We start from the raw sequence: 21,353 nt of genomic DNA, 5'->3' as shown, positions 1-21,353 counted from the left end.
GGAAGGGAGGGCAGGCTGGGGGGAGGGAACTTGGAAGCACCCACTTTGGAAAAGGGACAGGGTCAAAGCAGAGAATAGAACAAGTGGGAGGTGGGATAGGAGGGAGGGAAATATAGTCAGTCATTTACAATATATCTACTATGGCAATGTTTTGCATTAGCTACACATGTACAACTTATACTTAATTGTCTTCTTCCCAGTAAGGGTGGGTGACAAGGGAGGAAGGGAATGAATCTGGAATTCAAAGTTTTAAAATCAAATGTTAAAAAATATATATACTATTATTAATACTATTTTACATGTAATTGGGAACTAAGATATATAGGCACTGGGGCATAGAGATCCACCATGCCCTACTGGAAAAGTCAAAGGGGATATGGGAGAAGATATGGGAGAGAGGCAAATTGGAGGAGGGGATATCCTGTGGGTCTGCTATTTTGGGACGGTGGGTAGGGGTAAAATGGGGAGAAAATTTGTAACTCAAAATCTTGCGGAAATGATTTATTCATCAGAATTAATCAGAAGTTAACAAAGCATTTGAAAAATGAAAAAAAAATTAAAAATTAAAAAAAAAGAAATTTTCAAGGAAAATTGCCCTGATGTTTTAGAACCAGAGGGCAAAACAGAGGTTGAGAGAATCCACTGATCACCTCCTAAAAAAGATCCCCAAAAGAAAATTCCTAGGAATATTATAGCCAGGTTCTGGAATTCCCAGATCAAGGAGAAAATATTACAAGCAGCCAGGAAGAAACAATTTAAATATTGTGGAAACACAATCAGGATAACACAGGATCTGGCAGCTTCTACACTGAGGAATCGAAGGGCTTGGAATATGATATTCTGGAGGTCAAAGGAGCTGAGATTAAAACCAAGAATCACCTACCCAGCAAAACTGAGTATCATGTTCCAGGGGAAAATATGGTCATTCAGTGGAATAGAGGACTTTCAAGCATTCTTGATGAAAAAACCAGAGTTGAATAGAAAATTTGACATTCAGATACAAGAAGCAAGAGAAGCATGAGAAGATAAACAGGGAAAAGAAATCATAAGGAATTTATCAAAGTTGAACTATTTACATGCCTACATGGAAAAATGATAATTGTAACTTATGAAACTTTTCTCAGTATGAGAATAGTTGAAGGGAATAGAAATATATATATATACACACGCACACACATATATGTATACTTACATATATGTCTATACGGGCATATGAATACATGTATGAGTGTGTGTATATATGTTTACAGGTATACATAGACAGAGGGCACAGGATCAATTTAATAGGAAGGGATGATACTTAAAAGGTGAAATTAAGAGGTGAGAGAGGAATATAATGAGAGGAGATGGGGAGAGACAGAATGGGGTAAATTATCTCATACAGAAGAGGCAAGGGAAAATGGTTACAATGGAGGGGAAGAACAGGAAGGCAAAAGGGTATGGGTCAACCTTATTCTCATTGAATACATAGTATATGAGAATACAATAACATAGTAGATATATTGTAAAAGACTGAAATATATTCAGTCTTTTACAATATATCTACTATGTTATTGTTTTGCATTAGCCACATATGTACAACCTATACTGAACTGCTTATCTTCCCAGTGAGAGTGGGTGACGAGGGAGGAAGGGAATGAATCTGGAATTCAAAGCTTTAATTTCAAATGTTTAAAATATACATAGATATATCATTATTATTACTATTATTTTACATGTAACTGGGAAATAAGATATACAGGCACTGGGGCATAGAGATCCACCATGCCCTACTGGAAAATCAGAGGGGGGATGGGGGAAGATATGGGAGAGAGCAGACTGGAGGAGAGGATATCCAGTGGGATCACTATTTTGGGATGGTGGGTAGGGGAAAAATGAGGAGAAAATCTGTAACTCAAAATCTTGTGGAAATGAATGATGTAGACTAGAAGTTAATAAAGCATTTGATAAAGCAAAAAAAAAGAATAAATATGAAAGAAATACACAGATGCTGACTAGCTGTGTGACCCTGGGCAAGTCACATAACCCTACTTGCCTCAGTTTCGTCATCTGCAAAATAAGCTGGAGAAGGAAATGGCAAACCAGTCCAGTACCTCTTCCAAGAAAACCCCAAGTGGGGCCACAAAGAATGAGGCATTACTGAAAATGCCTGAACAAAAAAACCAACACTCACCTATGATACCAGGTAGTCTGCAGGAAGTCTTGTAGAAAAGATGGAAAAAAGAGGAGAAAGACGCAGAGGTGAGAGAGGGCAGGCTGTGTGTGAAGAGCAGAGGGGCCAGTGTCACTCCATCCCTGAGGAGGAAGGTGAGAGGAAGTTACAGCCAATGAGACTGGAAAGGGATGCTGGGGCTAGGCTGTGCAGGGCCTCAGAAGGGATCCGAGCAGCTGCTGGGGGAAACCTCAGGAGGTGGGTGAGGGAAGGTGGGGAGGCTCCCTGGTCAGGTCTGCAATTAAGGAGCAGAGTGCAGAATGGGCTGGGCAGGGACCAAAGCAGGGAGGCCAAGGAAAAAGCTGCTGCAATAATGTATGAGGGAGTTGATGGGCATCTGAACTAAGGTGGCAGCTGTGTGAGGAAGAGGGTCAGGCTGAGGCACTGTCAAGGTAGAAACGGTGAAATCTGGCAGGTGACTGGATTTCTGGGTGAGGGATGATAAGGAGGAAAGCATGCGGCTGAGTGGTAAAAGACCAGGACAGCGGTGCCTCCAACTAAAAGGACATTTGGAAGAGAGGGGGGTTTAGGGAAAGGATGATGACTTCCACTTTGGACATGCTGACTTGGAGACAATCCAGGGCACCTGTGACATGTCCAGGAGCTAACTGGTAATGTGGAGAGACCAGGGCTGGAAAGAGAGATCTCAATGTGATCAGCCTAGAGGATGACATGGAAACTGATGGCGTCACTGAGAGAGAAAGTGTGAGAGAAGAGAAGAGGACCCAGGAGAGAATCCTAGAGAATGCCCACAGTTTGGAGGAAATGGGTGTGAGAAACCAGCAAAGGACAAGGAGCAGTCAACAGTCAGGTGAGTAAGAGGCCAGGAGAAGGCAGAGCCATGAAGGCCAGGGAAGTTACTAAGTGCCAAATGCAGTAGGGGGGCTGAGAACTGAAAAAAGACCACCATATCTGACCATTCAGACAGCATTGAACATTGGCATCAACGAACTGCCAAGAACCAAGGATCGAGAGGTCAAAGTGGTGAGGACTGACAGCTTTTCAAAGAAGTCTGGCTAAGAAAGGGAGGAGGAGGAAGAGGACCGTCTGAGGGGATCCAGTGGAGGCTTTTAAGGACGGAGAGACTTGGTTATGTGTGAAGGCAGCAAGGAAGGAGCCAGTGAGAGAGACTCAGGATTGGATAGAGGGTGTTCCCGAGGTGTTGGGAGCCAAAGAGGCCTGAGCCAGGACTTCAGATAATTACCTTGATATCAGTGGACCCAAATATCCAAGACCTCTTTGGGAAGCGACTTTTCATCAAGTTAGCTCTGGTGTTCTTTTGATATGGGTTACACTTTTAAGGATGTTGTTTGAGTTCTGAGACCAACAGGCTCTGCCCCAAGACTTCAGTTGTTCAAAACCAAAATATTTGAATTCGTAGGTGGTCAGTTCCTACGCAGACATCCTTGATGATGCAGCTTTGGCTTCAGGCCTCGAAGCCTGCTCTCTGAGAGTATCCTTTGTAATGTGACTGCACATGAAAGGAGTTAACTGACTTTTCCTAAGACTTTCTGGCACCTAGAGAACAAAAGGCCTTATCCCAGATATGACAGACTAAGATAATGATATGAACACTTGAATCCCCTTCCTTTGTCTCATTGGTCTATAAAAACCTTGTCCTAAGAATCAATACACGGAGTTCATCATTCTTCCTTGAACTACCCACATGGCCTGGTCATTTCTTATTCCTGTCTCTGGATCATGCTAAGTGCTGGACACTGCGCATGTGATCTGCAGAAGAAGACAGGAAGGGAGGGGAGCACGTGTCCAGGTAAGGGGCTGGCCTCGGTAAGGAGAAGGGCTGCCTTTGCATCAGCGCCTAAGGACAGCGAGCAGAGAGTGGGGGCTGATGCTCAGGGTTCTGAAGCAGATCTTGCAGGGAGCCAGGGACCGCATCAGGGAAGCACAAAAGGCCAGCTCGCTACAGTGAGTCACACCAATGGACGTGCCACGGCTCAGTCAGCATAGCTGTGACTTCCTGCAAGCTTCAGCTTGTGGGCAGAAGAGGAGCAGATGAGACGGGTGATGGGGATGATCTCTGGCAGAGTGCAGCCGGGATGACAAAGCACGGCTCTGAAGGTGCTGAAGGAGGAAAGTCAGAGCAGGAAGAGGCTGAGGGAAGCCAGGGAGGGCAGGGAGAGGAGGCCGCGCATGCCATGCACAGGGGCTGTGTGATCGCGGCACAGCTAGGCCCTCAGCCAGCGCCTGCGTTCTCAAGTGTCAGGGTACCTGTGTTTCATTGCATTTTTAGAATTAGATTTTAATCTGGTTTGGGCTCGCACTCAGGAGCACTGCGGTCCACAGGCTGTGCTTCCTCATGGAGACCCAACTTCCACTGATGAAATCACAGGTTTAACAAACACTGTGATCCCCTGACCCTAACACAGCACCTGCCCCACAGCACGTAGATATAAGGCTGTGTCAATACCTGTATGGCTATAGATGTAGTTACGAGGCTATTTTTGACAAGCATGTATTAAACATCTATTCTGGCCACACAAACATAAAAAAGGAAATGCTGTGAATATGAGATGGGGCCCTTTGAGCTCTGGGATGGGGGGCAAGGGCCCAGGGCAGCGCCTCGCCTCGCACCAGGCCACGGGCACGTGGGTCACACACCTGAGCTGGGAGCTGAACCTCGGCCCCAGTCCCATTCACTCTCCACCCCGCCACCCACAGGGTGAAGTCCTTCTAGGAGATGGGATCCTAGAAGAAGGAACATGGCAGATACAAAGGTGCAGCAGACCTTTCTCCAGACTTGCCAGGGGGCTTTCAGGCTGCCTGCACACATTCGGTCTGGCTCCGGGGCACAGGCTCTCGTGCCCCCTCTCCAAGCGGGCCAGCTCCTGGGCACCACCTGCAGAGGATGAGCAATGCCGGGCCCTCGGGTGTGGGCAGGTGCTTTTGCTTTCTGTTCTTTTCCACAAAATGGTTGCCGTCCAGACCGCCAGCCAGGCAGAGGCACTGCCTCAAGGGCAGACCTGTTCTTGGCAAGGCCAGGCTGGAGAAGGAGCGTCGTGGGGGGGGGGGGGAAGCTTCTCGTGTCACCTGGCCTTGGCGAGTGTGGCTTCCCTCGTCTGAGACTTCAGGACACCTCATGCTTCCGGCCAACGCTGCCCCTCGCAGTCCCCAGGGCCATCCAGGCCAGCCTCACGCCTCGGCACTGCTGCCCTTGTGGGTTGCCGCTGCCTCGGGAGCGGGCACACGCTGGCTGCGGCTCACTCCATCTCCGGCTGTTTCCTGCCCACAAGGTGTGGGAGGCCTCCAAAGCCAGCGACCCCATCAGCCTCCCCTGCCTCTCTCCCAGGCAGCGACATTGGGCTCTGGCACCTGGTGCCACTGGCTCATCCTTCCAGGTTCGCTAGGGGCTTCTGGTCCCCCCTCCATGAGACGGAAGAGGAAGGCATCGGCGTCTTCGCGGGACTGAGCCGAGGCTGCCCACTCACGTCTCAGTCACTGGCACCATGCTTCGCTCACTTCCTCCCTCCTTCCAACCACTGTGAACACCAGGTGCCAGCTGGAGATTCTCTAGGGCTGACACAGGGCCCTGGAGAGCAGCAGGCTGAGGGAGCCCTGGCCAGCTCCCTTCTCCTCTCAGGGTCCCTCGCTTCAATGGCAGGGGGTGTCTCCTCACCAAGGGCTTCCAACGATATTACAGGGAAAAGAGAACAAGAAGGTTAGAAAAAATAAAGAGCAGTGGCCACAAGGGTCCGGCCAGGAATCCCAAAGCAGGCAATCCCTGATAAGTATTTTTGTTATTGTTTCAGTCTGGCTCTCGCTGACCCTGTTTGGGTTTTTTCTGGCAGAGACCCTGGAGGGGTTTTGCCATTTCTCTGTCAACAGCATCCCTGGTTCACCACACACATTCCTTCTCACTCCCCTTTCACGTCCCCTGGATGTGCTTCCTCCACTCACAGAGACCCCCCCCCCCCGATCCCCCTGCCTTCCTAGGCACGACAGCTTCTCATAAAGCCTAGGTCTGATCGTGTTTCTCTCTCTCTCTCCAGCTCCAGTGGCCGACTCCCTCGGCTGCAGCCTTCCTGGCCTCCTTCCCAGGCCACATGCCATCCCTCATCTCCCTTTGCTTCGGCCTTTCCTCTTTCTTCACCTCCCCCAACTGGAGCCACTCCCTGTCGTGGGGGGCCCCCAACGGCTGCTGCCTAGGTCTCCCCAGATGGAAGCACCTTGAGGGCAGGGCCTGACTCACTTTTGGTTTGGTACCCATGCCTCCCACTGTGCCTGGCACATACTAAGTGGTTAAGAAAGGCTTTCTGATCAACAAGGAGCACAGACTTAAAGGACTCCCTTCCCCCAATGCCATGGCCCTCATCCCACCCTAGCCTGCCCTCTTTGGGCACAGATTATGCTTCAGACTCTTCACTTTCTCTATGCTCCAGGAAATCCATCTTTAGTTGGGAAAACCTGGGTAAACTGAGCCACACTGAGGTGTTAGTGGCTTTGAGTTCTGGCAGGATGATTCCTTCACCTCAAGGAATGAAGATCCAATGGCAAAATCACAAAGAGGTGAGGCTCTGAGGTCGGGGCAAGTCCTGCTTCTGTAGTCAGCTCACCAAGGGACGCGTTCTCCGGGCTTCCCAGTATCCCACCCTCCGTGCCTGGGGAACTGACTCTGGGTCAGGATTCCCTGAATCAGAAGATACATGAAGTGACTGGAAGCCCAGCTGTCCCCAGAGACGTCCTTCCAGTCACTACCTCTGTGTAGCAGCTGGCCAGCTGGCTGGGAGAAGCCCTCTGCGGGCTGGCTAACCTGCTCGACTCCAGCAGGGGAAAGGGCCTTCGAGGTCATACCTTGCAACGCCCCCTTAGAACGGTGGGGGGGTAGGCTGGCAGGGTAAGAGAGAGGACTGGATGCTCTCAGCCCTGCCAAGGCCAAGGCCAGGACCCTCAAAGCACCCTGGGGCATTTCTGCAACAAGAAAATGGGACTCTAGTCTGAAGGTAATTGTCCTAGATGCCATCCCACAAAGGCAACAGTATTAATGAAGAATTCCTGAAGAATTTCCAGGAATCACACAAGCAGATTTTTGGAAGCATCTTCCTCTACCCTGAAATGTCGGCTTTGTTTCTTCCCAGGGACAGATTCTTTAGGAAGCCTGAAGAAAACCCTGTTGGCCATTTTAAATGATGGGCACTGAATAAAAAACAAAAACCCAAGCTCTTCTGGCTGATGGCAAAATAACTTCCATACTTCCTTAATCCACATGCGGAAATGCCTCAGTGGGGGAATTAGACTGAAGAATTGCACCAAGGGCAGTGCCGGTGACTGGAGCGAAAGAGGGGCCTGAGTAGAGGAGGCCTCAGGTAGCCAGCCTGTAGTGAAACTGTCCTGCTGAGAGCAGACATAGCTTTGGCTTTTGTCTCTGCTTCTCAAGGGCTGGGCATGGGGCCTGGTACACAGTAGGCACTTACTAAATGCCTTCCAAATTGAATCCAGTGGCTATTCCTCAGCAGAATTTAAGAGGACATCCCAGTGCCTGCCAAAGAGCAGGTGCTTAATAAACGCTTTTAATTTGACTGGTCAAACTAGTTAAACTGAATTCCCATAGTTCTTTGAAGTCTCCTAAGAGGACTCTCCATCTACATGGGATTTCATGCCTCCCAGCCACCCTGAGAGCCAGGTGCCAGGGACATACCTGCATGTCCATGAGGGACAGACAGCCCATGCGAGGCAGGTTTGGTCCCCGGGGCCTCCCTGCCCTCACTCAGCCCCCCATCATCTCAGAGCCCAGCTACCTGACCCATTCACTGCCTTCTCTCCATTTTCCTAAGGTATCCCTTGCATTATCATCAGTGCCCTTTGGAGAAACCTCTAACGGGGCTCCCCTCTCCGAGGGAAAAGGCCGAGCTCTCCCTAATCTTTGGGCTAGGTCAGGACTCTCCAGGTCTCCTACCAGCTGCTCCTTCCCTGGCCCAGCTTGTCAGGACCACAGCCATTCTGAGGCTCCCCTGCCCAGCCAACGCTTCTCCGGGATGGCGGCCTCCTGGCCTGCTCCCATTTCTGGAGGCACCTTTTCTCATCCAGTAGCCTAGAAGCTTTGGGAAGGCAGAGGTCTGTCCTGCACAGAGACAATTCCAGGAAATGTCTGCTCACTGATCCCAACCCAATGAAGAAGGAAGTCTAATACAGCCCCATTCTTTACCTTCTCCTGAGGAGATTCCCAGATTCACCAGAAGGTGCCCCTGGTCAGAAGGGCCCATCAGCCCGACCATAACTGAAAACAAGCCAACCTCGCTGTGTTTGGGAAGAAGGTAAGGAGCAAACCAAATGGGAACTGATTTGTCGTTCCCTTGGGGCAATAAGGCCTGGTTTTAGCTGGAAGATGCCGGGAAACATCCTGTCCGTGGTACTCCTCAGACACGGCCGCCTCATACTGTCTCACCGATGGGCATCGACTCTCAATGGTTTAGACCAGGAGCTCCTGAGTGGGCAGGGAGAGGGGAAGGGAGGGGAGGGGAGGGGGTCTCACATTCAGTAAACGCTGTGCTAAGCACTGGGAATGTAAAACAATGACGGAAGGGGCAGGAGTCCCGTCTTCATGTAGCGACTCTTCTAATGAGGAAGACAACACAGCCCACTGTATGTTTAAGGGAAGGACAGTGGGAAGGCACTACTGGGGGACAGGCTGGGAAGGCGGTGTTTGGACTGAGTTCGAGAGGAAGCAAGAGAAGGCAGGAGATGGAGGTGGAGGAGGCAGACAATCCCAAGCCAGGAGGACAGCCACATAAAAGTCGGGAACCGAGCGCAACCATGCACAAGAGACAGCCACAAGGCCAGTGGAGCTGGAGCCTGGCGTTCTGGGGAGAGCCCTGGGGAGCCGGGCAGGGGGATAGGGTCGGACTGGGGCTCATGGGAATCACTCTGAGGCAGCTGCCAGGAGAAGTCTGAGGGACGGGGGCCTGAGCCAGAAGAGAGGCGACCGAAACACGGGGTGTTGCAAACGTGCAATCGATGACAAGGGCTGACCCACACTGAGGCTGTGAGCCTGGGGGCCTGGGAACATGCTAGGGAGCTCCACAGTCAAAGAGAACCCTGGAAGAGGGGAAGACTGTATGAACATGGTCTTCAGCCCTCACCTCTTTATTCCCCTCTCTACGCCTTCCCTGGTCCTGCCAAGCCCACAAGCTATGTCTCCATCTTCTCCTTCTCTCAGCCAAACTGAGGAAACGCCTGCCCACACTCAGTGCCTCTGCTTCTCCCCTCATTCGGTCCTGAGAGGTCAACACTCAAGTGCACAGTCCTCTTGAAAGTTACCAGTGATCTCTTAGTTGCCAGATTTGTGGGCTGCTGAGCCCTCGTCCTGGATACTCTCCCCCCCCAACCAGGTTTTAGGGACACGGCTCCCTTCCTCTCAGACTGCTGGTGTTCCCCACGATTCTGTCTGGAGGTCTCTTCTCGTCTCCCCCTACACTTTCTCTCTGTGACTCCTCAACTCCCAGGAGTTCCATCACCCTCTCTATGTATGCACATGACTCCCTAATCTGCAAACACATAGACCTCCATCCTGGTCCCCTCCCCAAGGTTCACTCTCATCTAACCAAATGCCTAATGCATATTTCAAATTGTATGTCCCGGAGATTGCTCGACGTTCCTAACATGGAACTCATTATCTTTTCTCCTAAACAGGCACCAACATCCTCCCAGTCTCCCTGGTTCGTGATTTTGACATTAATGTGGACTCTACATTCTCCCCATATATCTGATCAGCTGCCAAATCTTTTTACCTTCATGATGGCTCTCCCATACACCTCCTTTACTCTACTCACATAGCGACCCACTTCATTTATGCCTTCACCACCTTTAGCCTAGATCACTTCAGTCCATCCTACACATGGCTGCTGAAATCATCATCAAACATTGATCAGGCCATGTGACTACCCTGCTCAATCAACCGCAGTCGGGGTGGGGAAGCTGCGGCCCTCGAGGCCTCCAAATGAATCCAAATGCCAAAAAACTGTAGAGGAAGCACACCGTGGCGAGCAGGCACAGTCTGGGACATGACATGCAGCACAGAGAACTGAGAACATACATCAGAGGGGAGGAGGAGAGCCAGGAGAGACAAGTGTCACCGAAACCTAGAGAAGAGAAGAGGGTGGTCAGCGATGTTGAAGGCTGCTGGGAGGCCGAGGAGGCTGAGGTGTAAGAAAAGACCATGAGATCTGCAATTCACAAACCTCTGGGAATGACAAGGTTTAGAAGGAGCTGAGAGGAGAGGGAATGCAGACACATAGATGACTTTCTCAAGGAGTTTAGCCACTAAAAGGAAAAAGATGTAAGCAGACTTAGTTGGGGGCTGACGATCAGGTCAAGTGAAGAGAGGAGATGGGGCATTTTTGTCGGCTGCAGGGAAGGAGCCAGGAGACGGGGAGGGGCTGGAGGAAAACAGGAGTGGGACAGAAGAGTTTACTGGCAGAGATGGGAGGAGATGGGCTCTGGAGGACATAATGACTGGGGTGCCCTAGCAAGGAGAAGGGCTGCCTCTTCAGGAAAGAAAGGGCTGAAGGAGAAGAAAGCAGAGGAGAGATTTTAGTGATGTGAGATAAGAAGAGGAGAGAAGAGCGAACTCCTGTTAATGGCCTTGATTTTTTCCCCTGGAAGTATGAGACAATGTCCTCAGGGAGAAAGGGAACGATTATCTAACATCCATTTGTGGTGGAGCCTGCTGTTTTATAGCCTTCTTCAGTTCCGTTCATCAGAACTGTATCAGCTAAATTAATTTACCCATTTGTGCCGTACTAAGCAAGTCATCAATACTTTTTCATATGATAACAAAATTCATTCTGGAGAACAGAAGACCTAGTACCTTATGGAAAACAATGAGAAAAAGTATGAATGAAGGGGATACAGCGTCACCAGATTTTAGCCTCTGCTACAAATCAGCAAGCAGTCATAAAAACTACTCAACATTTTTTAAAAACAAAAAGTCGATCAGTAAAACTGATTAAATAAGCAAGAAACAGAACCAATTGGAAATAGCAGTGCAGTGTTTGGTAAACCCTGAAACATGAATCACAGGGGAAGGACCCTCTTTTGGAAAAGAACAAAATGAGAAAGCATTTTGGCAGAAATCAGATGTAGACAACTATGTTATATCATATGCCACAAGAAGGTCAAAATAGATGAGAGTCCTGAAAGGGTCACAGCCTCAAAAACAAACCCGACTGAGGAAGACCAGGTACTTTTCAAAAGTATGGCTAGGAGCAGAAATCTTAAAAAGGGACAGAGAGGATCATGAAAGGTTTTTCGAAAGACAATTTTAACTACATGAAATTAAAAAGCTTCTGGATGGACAAAATCAATGTAGCTGGAACAACTTTCAGGAAATATCACTGATAAAAATCTGATTTGTAAAATTTACAAGGAATTGGCATCAATATACAACACCAAGGGCCATGCCCTAAGAGATAAGGGGGCAAAGAACACAAAGTTTCAAAAGTAGAATCTGAAATTATGGATGACCGTATAATATCCTACAATTCATTAATCATAAGAGAAATGCAAATTCAGAGATCTGCTTTTTGACTTTACACCATAAAAACTGGCACGCTGACCAGAAAAACAGCACCAGTGGAGGGGCTGGGACAAAGCCGTCTCCGCTCTTACTGGCCGTGTGACCTCAGTTTCCTCATCTTTACAAAGGGCTGGACCAGATGACATCCAAGGTCCTGCTCAGCTCTCCACCTAGGGCCCTCTGATGCTAGCGCATGTTTCAGAGAGTCCGCCATTCCGAGCATCAGTTTGGAACTATGCAAGCAAAGTGACTGTGATGTCTTTGACCCAACAATCCCACTACTGGGTATATGCCCCAAGGAAGGTAGAGACAGAAGCAAAGGGCCAAGAGATATACACACCAAGACATTCTTAGTATCCCTTTTATGTGAGGCCCCAGTGATTGAGGGTTAGCTAAAAATACCAATGGTCTATGAGTGCAGTGGAATATTGTTGTGTGGTAAGAAATAGGGATTTGAGGAATTCAGAGAAACATGAGAAGACTGATAAAACTGCCAAGAGAACAATCACTAACTGTAGTAAAGTAAATGAAAATATCATAGTCTGAGGAACTGAAGAACCAGTGAACGCCCCAGAGAACTGACACTCACAGTACATTGGTATGACTAGGACAGAATAATGCACATACTACTCTACTATATACCAATAGTCTGAATGCTAATAGTGTCTGCATACTAGCTGGATAGAAGAAGATATCTATATTGTTCTACTATATGCTCTACATACCAAAAGTACATACAGACTCTTAGGAAAGCAAGGGCAAATACAGTCAGGTCAGAGGATTTCTTTCCTGTTCCAGCCACCCCCTCTCATACACACAAATCCCTGCTGGGGGTGGGGGGGGCTCTTCCAGGGAATTCTCTCCCTTGCACTTCCAACAAAATGAGGGTTTAGGGGCAGGGGGAGGAGAGGGTATTCTCACCACCCTCCCAGCAGAAGTGGCAGCTGGGACACATGACATCCTGGGACCCAGCTGCCTTCTGCTCCCCTCCTTGGGCACAGATCCTGCGAAATGGGCATTTCTGGCCTCGGCAGCTACAGCTGGGCCAAGGGTTCCAGATGCAGGCCTCGAGTGACCAGAGAAGGACTAAGGGAAGCTGGGCTCAGGTTACCCGGCTGTGAGCCTTGCGAGTTGCTCAGGCCGTGTGACTGAGGTGACTATCCGACAGGGGTCTCTGACTCTGGTGCTGGAGTGTGAAAGAAGACGTTGGGTCTTTCTGTAGTGACTAAGGAAGGCTTGGGCATCTCTCCCATTCTGCGCACTGCTGTCCTCCCATACCTGAAACACACTTTCTGGTAGGGACTCTGCTACCCACATTGTGGAGAGACCCTCAACAGGGGTCATTTACAAGATCTGTTTTAAAGATTTCCCCAGCCTTGCTTTGGGTGGGTACAGAAAGAGATAGAAAGCCTGCCGAGGGCCGAGGGGCTGAGACTGCCCCCCCACCCCCCGCCCCCTTAGGGTCCAGCGTCCATGTGAGGCCAAAGCAGAGGTTCTCATTGGAGGTACCACTCGGGCTGTAACCCTGACACCGTAAGCAAGGGCTTCCACATGTGAAAATGGAATTAAGGCCAAATGCCTTCCTGCCTCAGCTAGTTCACAGTTGTAAACTTCTGGGTGGTTATCAAGGGCTGTGTGAAAGCATTCCTCTGCTCTCCCTGGATAAAAATATTTCTGTGAAATAGTTGTTATCTTTGCTTTCCTCCCCAAAGATAATGAAAACTTAGGCTTGGTTGTGTCAGGGAGTGGGGAACTAAGTCAGAAGGGGGGATGCCATTCTTGCAGCAGATGCTGTCCCTGGAGCCGTCTGGAAAAGGGCCTGGCGGCCACAGGGCAATTTAGCTCCTCATTTAGAGGGTGACAGGCAGCTCATTTAGATGAAGGGTCAGCCGAAGTTCACCTGGGCTTAGAGCTTCTCTTTTTCAAATGAGATAATCTGCGTGACACGCTTCGCAAACCTTAATGCACTCACCATAAAGATCACAAAAGACCACATCTATCATACTTGAAATCCTTACTCTGTCAAGGCAGAAGGCAAACAGCGTAAGCCAGGCTACACGGGGGCCTCCCCTTTCCCTGGCACACTCAAGGACACCCTGAATCAACCCTGGGTCACATACCATGTCCCTACAATAGGCTCCCTCAGGACCACTCACATGCGGGGTTATTTTACCACATGTGACCAAGAGGACCACGTGAGAAATGGTATAAATTCCCCTTGGCCTTCCTGGCTCAGATTCTGCAGGCAGGGTGGCCTCCTTGTTCTAGAAGCAGAAAGCAATAACGGCCATGGTCATCCTGACACTATTTCCCTCCCTCTTGTCCCACCTTGCCCTGCCCCAGGAGGTGCTACCTGCAGGGGGGTGGTGGTGTGGGGTCTGGGGTCCTACCCACCTGACAAACGTCATAGTGCTCAAACAGAGATAGGAGTCCAACATCACTGCGAGATGTGATTCCTTTGAGGAGGGTGATGTTCCCATTTCCCGAATCCAGCTCCACCATATCATTGAAAACATTGGACACAGCTTTGCCAGTCAGAAGCAGGTTGACAAGTTCCTGTTGACAAGAGAAAAGGAAGTTTGTGAATTCTATATACCACACACAAAAGAAAAGCAGGACAGAAGGGCAGAGGAGATAAGGGAAAAGGAAAAAAGGAAGAGAGAATTTTTTCCCCAACTCAGGAAACAAAATTCCGACCACTTTCCTTATAAGCTACTGTTTGATCTAATCTTTTCTGAGGGCCTGCTATTGTAGGCAAATCATTCGACACTGGACTCAGTGACTGTCTCTACTGGACCTGCTCACCACTGAGGCTTCTCCCAATTCTCCATCTATGACCCTCACGTTAGACACAAAACCACTGGCCTTGCCCTCAACTATGTCTCTGGCAGGTGAATTTTTAAAAATATATTTTCATTTATTTCATTAAATATTTCCCAATTACATGTGAAAAATTTTTGAGTCATTTTTAATACTTTGAATTCCAAACTCCTTCCCTTCCTCGTTAAGAAGGTGAGCAATGTCAACTACACATGTGAAATCATCCAAAACATTTCCACATTAGCCATGCTGCCAAAAAAAAGGCAAGAAAAATACAGGAAGTCTGCTTCCCTCAGCCCCCGTCTGGAGGTGGGGAACGTGCTTCCTCTCCTTGTGGGGCCTCTGGAACCCTACTGGTCACCCCCGATCATCACACAGTGCTGCTGCTGCGTGCGCCTTCTCCCTCCACTCTGCATCACTTCACCTGAGTCTTACCAATTTTTTCTGAAAACACACAGCCTACAGCACACTAGTATTCCACCACAACCATATTCCACGGCTTGTTTAGCCGTTCCTCAATTGATGGGCATGAAGCGACTCTTAAGAAACCTAACAACAAGTCACATGCATTAAACATCTGGTGTCTTGAAAAGCACTTTTCTTATAACACTATAAGGATAATGCAAATGTCAATGTCCCCACTTTACAGATAAAGGAATGGAGGCTTGGAAAGGCTAGCTATAAACACCTGTAAGACAAAGAAGAATGCCTCAAGTGCCCTAAGAGAGACCCAGACAAAGGTCTGGAGTTTAGGAGGAGGGATCCCGTCTGGCAGAAGTGGCATCAGGGAAGCCTTCATCCACAAAGCGGCATTTGATTCGGGCCTTTAAGATCAGGTGGAAGAAGGGCATGAGCAAAGGTCTGGAGGTAAGAAAGTCAAGGGGGATTGGGTGGTAGTCCTGTAGAGGTAGAGCGAAAGGTGAGGCCGAAGAGGTAGAAGGGGGGCCAGATTCTGGACTGTCTTTGTCTTGAATGCCAGGTTCAGAATAAGAAGCTTCTGCTTCATTCTGCTAGTAAGCGGGAGCCTTGGAAGGGGTCGGCACATTGGGGAATCACAGAATGTGAGAGGTGAAAGGTGCTTCAGTAGACAGGGAGTCCGACCCATACAGGAAAGGAATCTTCACTATGCGCTTTCCTCTTTTCCAAGATTTGCATGGCCAACATCTCTTTCTACGACCAGGGACCAAAGCCTTCCTACCCTGATAGCTCTCCTCTGGACACTGGCCAGCTTTTCACTATCCTTTTTAAGCATCCGTGCCCAGGGCTGAACACAAGTGTCCAGATGAAGTCCAACCAGGGGAAGAGGATGTCCAGACTATTCTCCGCCCTGGAAGCACGATCCTTCTCAGCACTGCCCCAGACAAACTTTTGAGGTCCGTCCTATCACATATTAAGCTTGCAGTCCACTTAAACCCCCAGCTTGTTTTTTTCTCTCAGACAAACCTTTCTAGCCATATTTCTACTTTTTTTTTTAAACCTGAAACATAAGACGTTTCACTGATCTCTAATGAATTCAATTCCTCATCAATTTGGCCCAAATTTCCGCCTCATGAAACACTTTTTGGACCCTGACTCGGTCATCCAGGATGTTAGCTGTTATGTCATTGGTGATCTGACAGCCTGCCATTTATGCCTCTGTGGGTCAAGCCCAGACAGACAGAGATCCCTGAGTGACTCACCTGGGCATCTCCTGCCATGCCCACACTCAGCAGCCATTCAACCAGTTTCTGAATCCATCAGAGACTGTCCTCCAGTGCTTACTTCTCCATCAGCCTAGGTAGCGCCCCCTTCTTGGGGACCTTGTGGACTCCGTTCTTGAGCCGGGACGGGGAGGGGCCATAAAAGTCTCTCTTCTTTATTGGACTGTGTAAATGTACCAAAAGGGAAGGATCCAGGACCAGAAAGGTACAGTGAAAAAGGCCCTGGTTCTAGTCAGAGAGCCAGGGTCCTAAGCCCACCTTGGAGGCTTCCTACTGGGACCCTGGACAAGTCCTTAGGCCTCAGTTTCCTCCTCAGTAAAATGAGGGGGCCCTTTCCCGCTCAAGAGCTAGGCCTGATGTTGCTATTCCCAGGGTCCTGGCATTACTTTTGGCCAACACTGAACCCCCTTCTGTTGATTTCGGCAGATAAATCCCACAGAGGCTAAGTGGGACTCTTGTTTCACAGGGAGGATCTGAACCTGGCTCTCCCCAACTCCAAGCCTAGCACTTCATCTGCCTCACATCACCAGAACACATCAAGTAACAGAGTTTACTGAGTCTCCCTCCCTTCCTCTGCCCTGACAATGCTGAGAAAAGCAGCAACCAGTCAATCACTTTTATCCCTACTGACAACCCCTGACCCAGTGATAGCAAAAAGGACCCTCAATTTTATTGGTGGGAGATGTGGATGTCCTGCATTGTGTATGTGCAGAGGAAGCCAGGAAGGACTTTGGAGGAAATGCTGAGGGAAGCTATGGTGCTCTGGGGGCATTAGCCACTGCCATATTCTACAAGGCTAAAGGACACAGGGGAGGGGCTGAAGGTCCACTCTCTGGACAGTCTAGCCAGAAGCCTTCCCAGAATGAGGCACTGGGACAAGGCCTCTCACTGCCTTCATGTTTCTATATCTACCAGTCTTCCTTCTTCATGATCCTGGAACGGAGTCAATCTAAGAAGAGCGACATGAAATGCTCAGAGGGGCCCTTGAGGTGACCAAGAGTGACCCTAGGGGCCAAAGTCCCCTTGTGCTGAGGGACTCCCTTCCAAGGGCACATGCTCACTGGAGAGAAGCTGCCTCCGGGCCCACAACTCAGAGCCGGAGCTGCTGCGAGAAGCCACCCTCAGGCTCCTGTCAGTGTGACTGACATTCCTCCATTTCGCAGATGAGGAGATGAATGGTCAGAGGGGGCATCTAAATCACCTGTCTGTCCCCTTACAGGGCTGTTCCTCCATACAACAGGCACCTGGAGAATGGGGAGGGGTGTGCTCCAGCAAGGGCACCAGCTGACCACCAAAACCACGCACACTGTGGGGCATTTCCTCCAGCCTATAGACTGGGCCCCAGCATGGCTCATGACTTCTACAGACACAGCCAGAGAGGGAAGAACCATGACCTCAGAGTCATGGGACCTGCCTTCAATCCCCACGCCTGCCATGGGTTCTATCTGGGCCAATTCCTCTCCCTGGGTCTTGGTTCAAGTCAAGAAAATAAGCAACTATTAGTGGGCTCCTCTGTGCCAGGCAGGGCACTAAGCAGCAAGGACAGAAAGAAAGACCAATGCAAGTCTCTGCCCTCAAGGAGACCAGTCTAATGGGAGGCCCCATGCACACACAAGATCGGTCAGGATATGATGGGGTCATGTAGCCTCAAGCGGAGGACACAAAGATAAATGAGGACTAGGCAAGGCTTCTGGCAGAAGACAGACCAAGTAAAGCATGGAGGCGGAGGGGAGGATGGAGCATCCAGTCATGAGAGATGCCCAGGAAAGATGCTCAGTCTGGAGACGGGGATCATCCACTGAGACTGGCATGTTCTCATGTGCCGTCTCCCTGGTTTGCTAGGAAAAAAGCAGGTGCTTAGGAATGGTGGCCTGGAACACAGGAGCGTGGAAACCTCATGTGCTGAGTCACCCTGTGTAAGGGTTATGGGATTTAAAGATCTTCCATGCCCCATTGGACGTGCTGACGTAGCAGGAAGGGGCGGAGCAAGCGAAAGCGAAAGCCAGAGAAAGCGGAAGCCAAGCTAGCATTCCTGTGGTGGCTGGTGGTGGTGGCGACAGCGGCGGCAGCAGCAGCAGAGGCAGCGGCAGCGCGAAGCCCTTTTTGAGTTAGGACCGCTAAGGACTTTCTGCTAAGGTCTCCTGCTGAGGACTGCCAGGGGCCAGAGCTGCTGGGAGCGTGCTTCCAGGACGCTGGGTGGTTGCTGTGCGTGGGGAGAGGAGGACCTTTGCCTGAGGTAGCCTGTTCTGTTTTAAAGGCTTGAAAATGTGGGTGCTTTCTACTTTATCTACCTGTGCCAATATCATAACTACTCTGATGGCTTTCACTTTCTGGTTTTGGGACTCAGTCTTTTGGTATCTTAATAAATTTTCTAGTTTATTTCCCCATATGGCAAGCATGACGTATTTTGTAATGGATAATTATATCAGCATATTTGTAATCTCCATAGGCATTGTGAATATGGCATTGCTGATACACCCTGGGCGTCACCCAAGCTCTTAGCCTCAGTTTCCCCATCTGTAATGGGGGACAAGAGCCCCTGTACCACATGCCTCAGAGAATGTCTGTGAGCCAAACGGAGTCAGACTAACCCTGATGATTCTGTTCCCTGTAGTCAGGCCAGTGCCAGGTTCTCGTGGAACAAATAAATGAATGGGGCCCCCAGAGACAAAGAATACAAAACAAAACAGCAGCCCCAGGCTCTCCCTCTCTCTCTCCCACCTCTTCCAAGCTCGCTGCCATGGTACCTGGGTGCAGTATCCGTGGGCTCCAATCAGGCAGCTGGTGGGCATGTCAAAGTCTTTGCGCACTCTGAAACACACAAGGAAGAGGCATGACTGGAGGACGTGCCCGATCCACTCAGTCAGACAGCTCTGTTCCAACTTTACCCTGGGCATCAGGGCACCAGGTCTAGAGTCAGAAGACGCTGGCTCCTGGGCAGCATCAGCTAAGTTATTCAGCCTCTCCCCCATCAAGTGGCACGGCTGAACCAGCCCAGCGTCCCCTATGGAGGAAGTATTCTCTCTTAAAGCACACAGGATGGATCTCATGTGGCATCTCGGGAGTCCTCATTACCCTGTCCAACCAGGCCATCCCCCAAGTGCCCTGGTCTCACCTGGCTGTCAAGGAAGAAAGGGTAAGATCAAACCCTTCACAAATCAGTCACGACTCATTTTACTTCCAAAAAAGGACTCCTTTTCCCAGTGACACCATGGCAGAAGAGTTCCAGAGAGAGGGGGTGCGGTGGGCTTTCTTAGGGTTCTGCACCTCCCCTACTTGGCCTAACTGGGTAAGAGCATGCACATGCATGCACACACAGAATAAAACCATTTTTTTTTTTTTACTTTACAGCATCCTTTAAGACACTGCCCTTTGGAGAGGGAAGGGAGATGGGGTGGATGGAGATCAAGGTAAAGGCCATAGGTTCAAGGGTAGAGGCCCTGGGAGCCAGAGTTTAAACAAGAGGAAGAGAATGGAAACAAGGCCTGGTCTACATTTCAATTTCCTACCTAGGACTATCCTAAAGAACTCCACCCTGCAGGGCTTCAAACCCTGTACTGGTATGAATGCTAAGTCAGGAAACATACACACACCACCCCAAGTTCTCCCTCTTACTTTTCTCCATCTGGGGAACACACATATCATAAGCCTTGAAGAAAAGCACTCTGGTGTGGGAGCTATTTCTGGGCAGACCCCCAGATGGACATTCCAGAAGGGGCTAGGTGTTGGAGGGGCCTGGGGTTCCCCACCCGTGGGGGGCAGTGCAGGACTGGGAGGGGGCAGGCCAATGGGACTAAGAGCCAAAGGAGAATTCATGGCAGTCTAGCTTCTTCTAAAGAGAAGACAACAACCTCACGGCTTCCTGATAACCATCTCTGGATCTGAGCCACACTGGGAGTGTTGAGAGCGCCATCTCCATCATCCCATGGCCTGAAGATAATCCACTGACTATAAAGTCTGCGTCAGCTCCACACAGAGGGGCAAACAAAAAAGGACAATGGCAGGAAATGGGAATGACATTGTCAGGTGCTAAAGCTATGGGAATTGAGCAGCGGGTCTCCTGTCTCCAAAGAGAGAAACATCTGTGCTTCTCATTACGCTATCAGCAAGGAGGGCAAACAAAGGCAGCATACGACTGGCTGGCCCATCGCCCAACCCTGTTTGAGGGGCACGGCTCCAAGCACACACCGATGGACCACCAGGCTCCTAACTGCAAGGAGTCAGTCAGTGACTCACACCTTGTGTGGTGCTCCCTTCTCCTTGGCCCCCTTGAGACGGGGAGCTAACCAGTGCTCTCTCAAAGCCCCAGTGTCATGTGAGAAGGATGCACTGGGGGGCTTGGGGGGCTCCTCTACCAACCCCTGGGGTCAAAGGGAGATCAGGCCAACACCACGGTCTACAGGGTCTATGGGCACTGGCTTCATTCAAAACGCCCTGCATTTCCATAGCAGTCAGTCTTCAGTAATAATTCCTTGCATTTTCTCTCTCACCTCAACACATTCTCTCCATGAGTAGTCATGGAAGGCAGGAAGGGCTGATATTCTTCTTTTTTTTTTTTCAGGCAATAGGGGTTAAGTAACTTGCTCAAGGTTACACGGCCAGTTATTTCTGGGTGTGGTGCTAAGTGTCTGAGCCCGGATTTGATCCCAGGTCATCCCGACACTGGAGCCGGTGCTCTTATTCACTGCGCCACCTGGCTGCCCCATGGGCTGATATTCTTACCCCATTCTACAGCTGAGATCTGAAGTACAGACTGGGGTCACACAATGGTGGGCCCTGGACTTCTCTTCCAGTACAAGAGTGGAGTGAATTCAGATTGTAAACAACAAAAGACAAGCCCTACCTCACATCTCCCCCTCCCCTGCATTCAAGGCCTTCTCAGATTCATCGAAGAGTCCTGCAGCAGAGCAGAAACAGTCAGAGAAAGCTCAGTCAGTGACAGACTGTGTGTGCTCCCCACGTGTGGCCGATGTGCTGCCAGAAAGCGGGGTCTGGGAGCCCCTGGGGCTGCAGTTCAGAGACTGATGGGCACCACAATGGCACAAGTTCAGCAGAAGTGGGCCCAGCCAGCCAATCAGCGGGCATGCCCTGC

The 21,353-nt window shown here is 49.8% G+C and overlaps 1 protein-coding gene across 1 annotated transcript in view; it reads right to left on the bottom strand.

The window, feature by feature from the left end:
• Nucleotides 1-21,353, bottom strand: part of MINDY4 (MINDY lysine 48 deubiquitinase 4) — a 135,371-nt gene that overhangs the window by 14,175 nt on the left and 99,843 nt on the right. Inside the window, exons 16-17 of the mRNA XM_069084589.1 lie at nucleotides 19,009-19,072; nucleotides 14,136-14,297 (exon numbers count right to left, since the gene is read on the bottom strand). Of these exons, the coding sequence (XP_068940690.1) occupies nucleotides 14,136-14,297; nucleotides 19,009-19,072 (226 nt within the window). The remainder of the gene's footprint in view (nucleotides 1-14,135; nucleotides 14,298-19,008; nucleotides 19,073-21,353) is intronic.

This window comes from Petaurus breviceps, unplaced genomic scaffold (genome assembly GCF_028583685.1).
Source record: "Petaurus breviceps papuanus isolate PSGF00001 unplaced genomic scaffold, PetGlider_PUasm1.0 174, whole genome shotgun sequence".
Classification (NCBI taxonomy): domain Eukaryota; kingdom Metazoa; phylum Chordata; class Mammalia; order Diprotodontia; family Petauridae; genus Petaurus; species Petaurus breviceps.
Note: the sequence above shows the minus strand (reverse complement) of the source record. Positions and strands in the feature narration are given on the sequence as shown.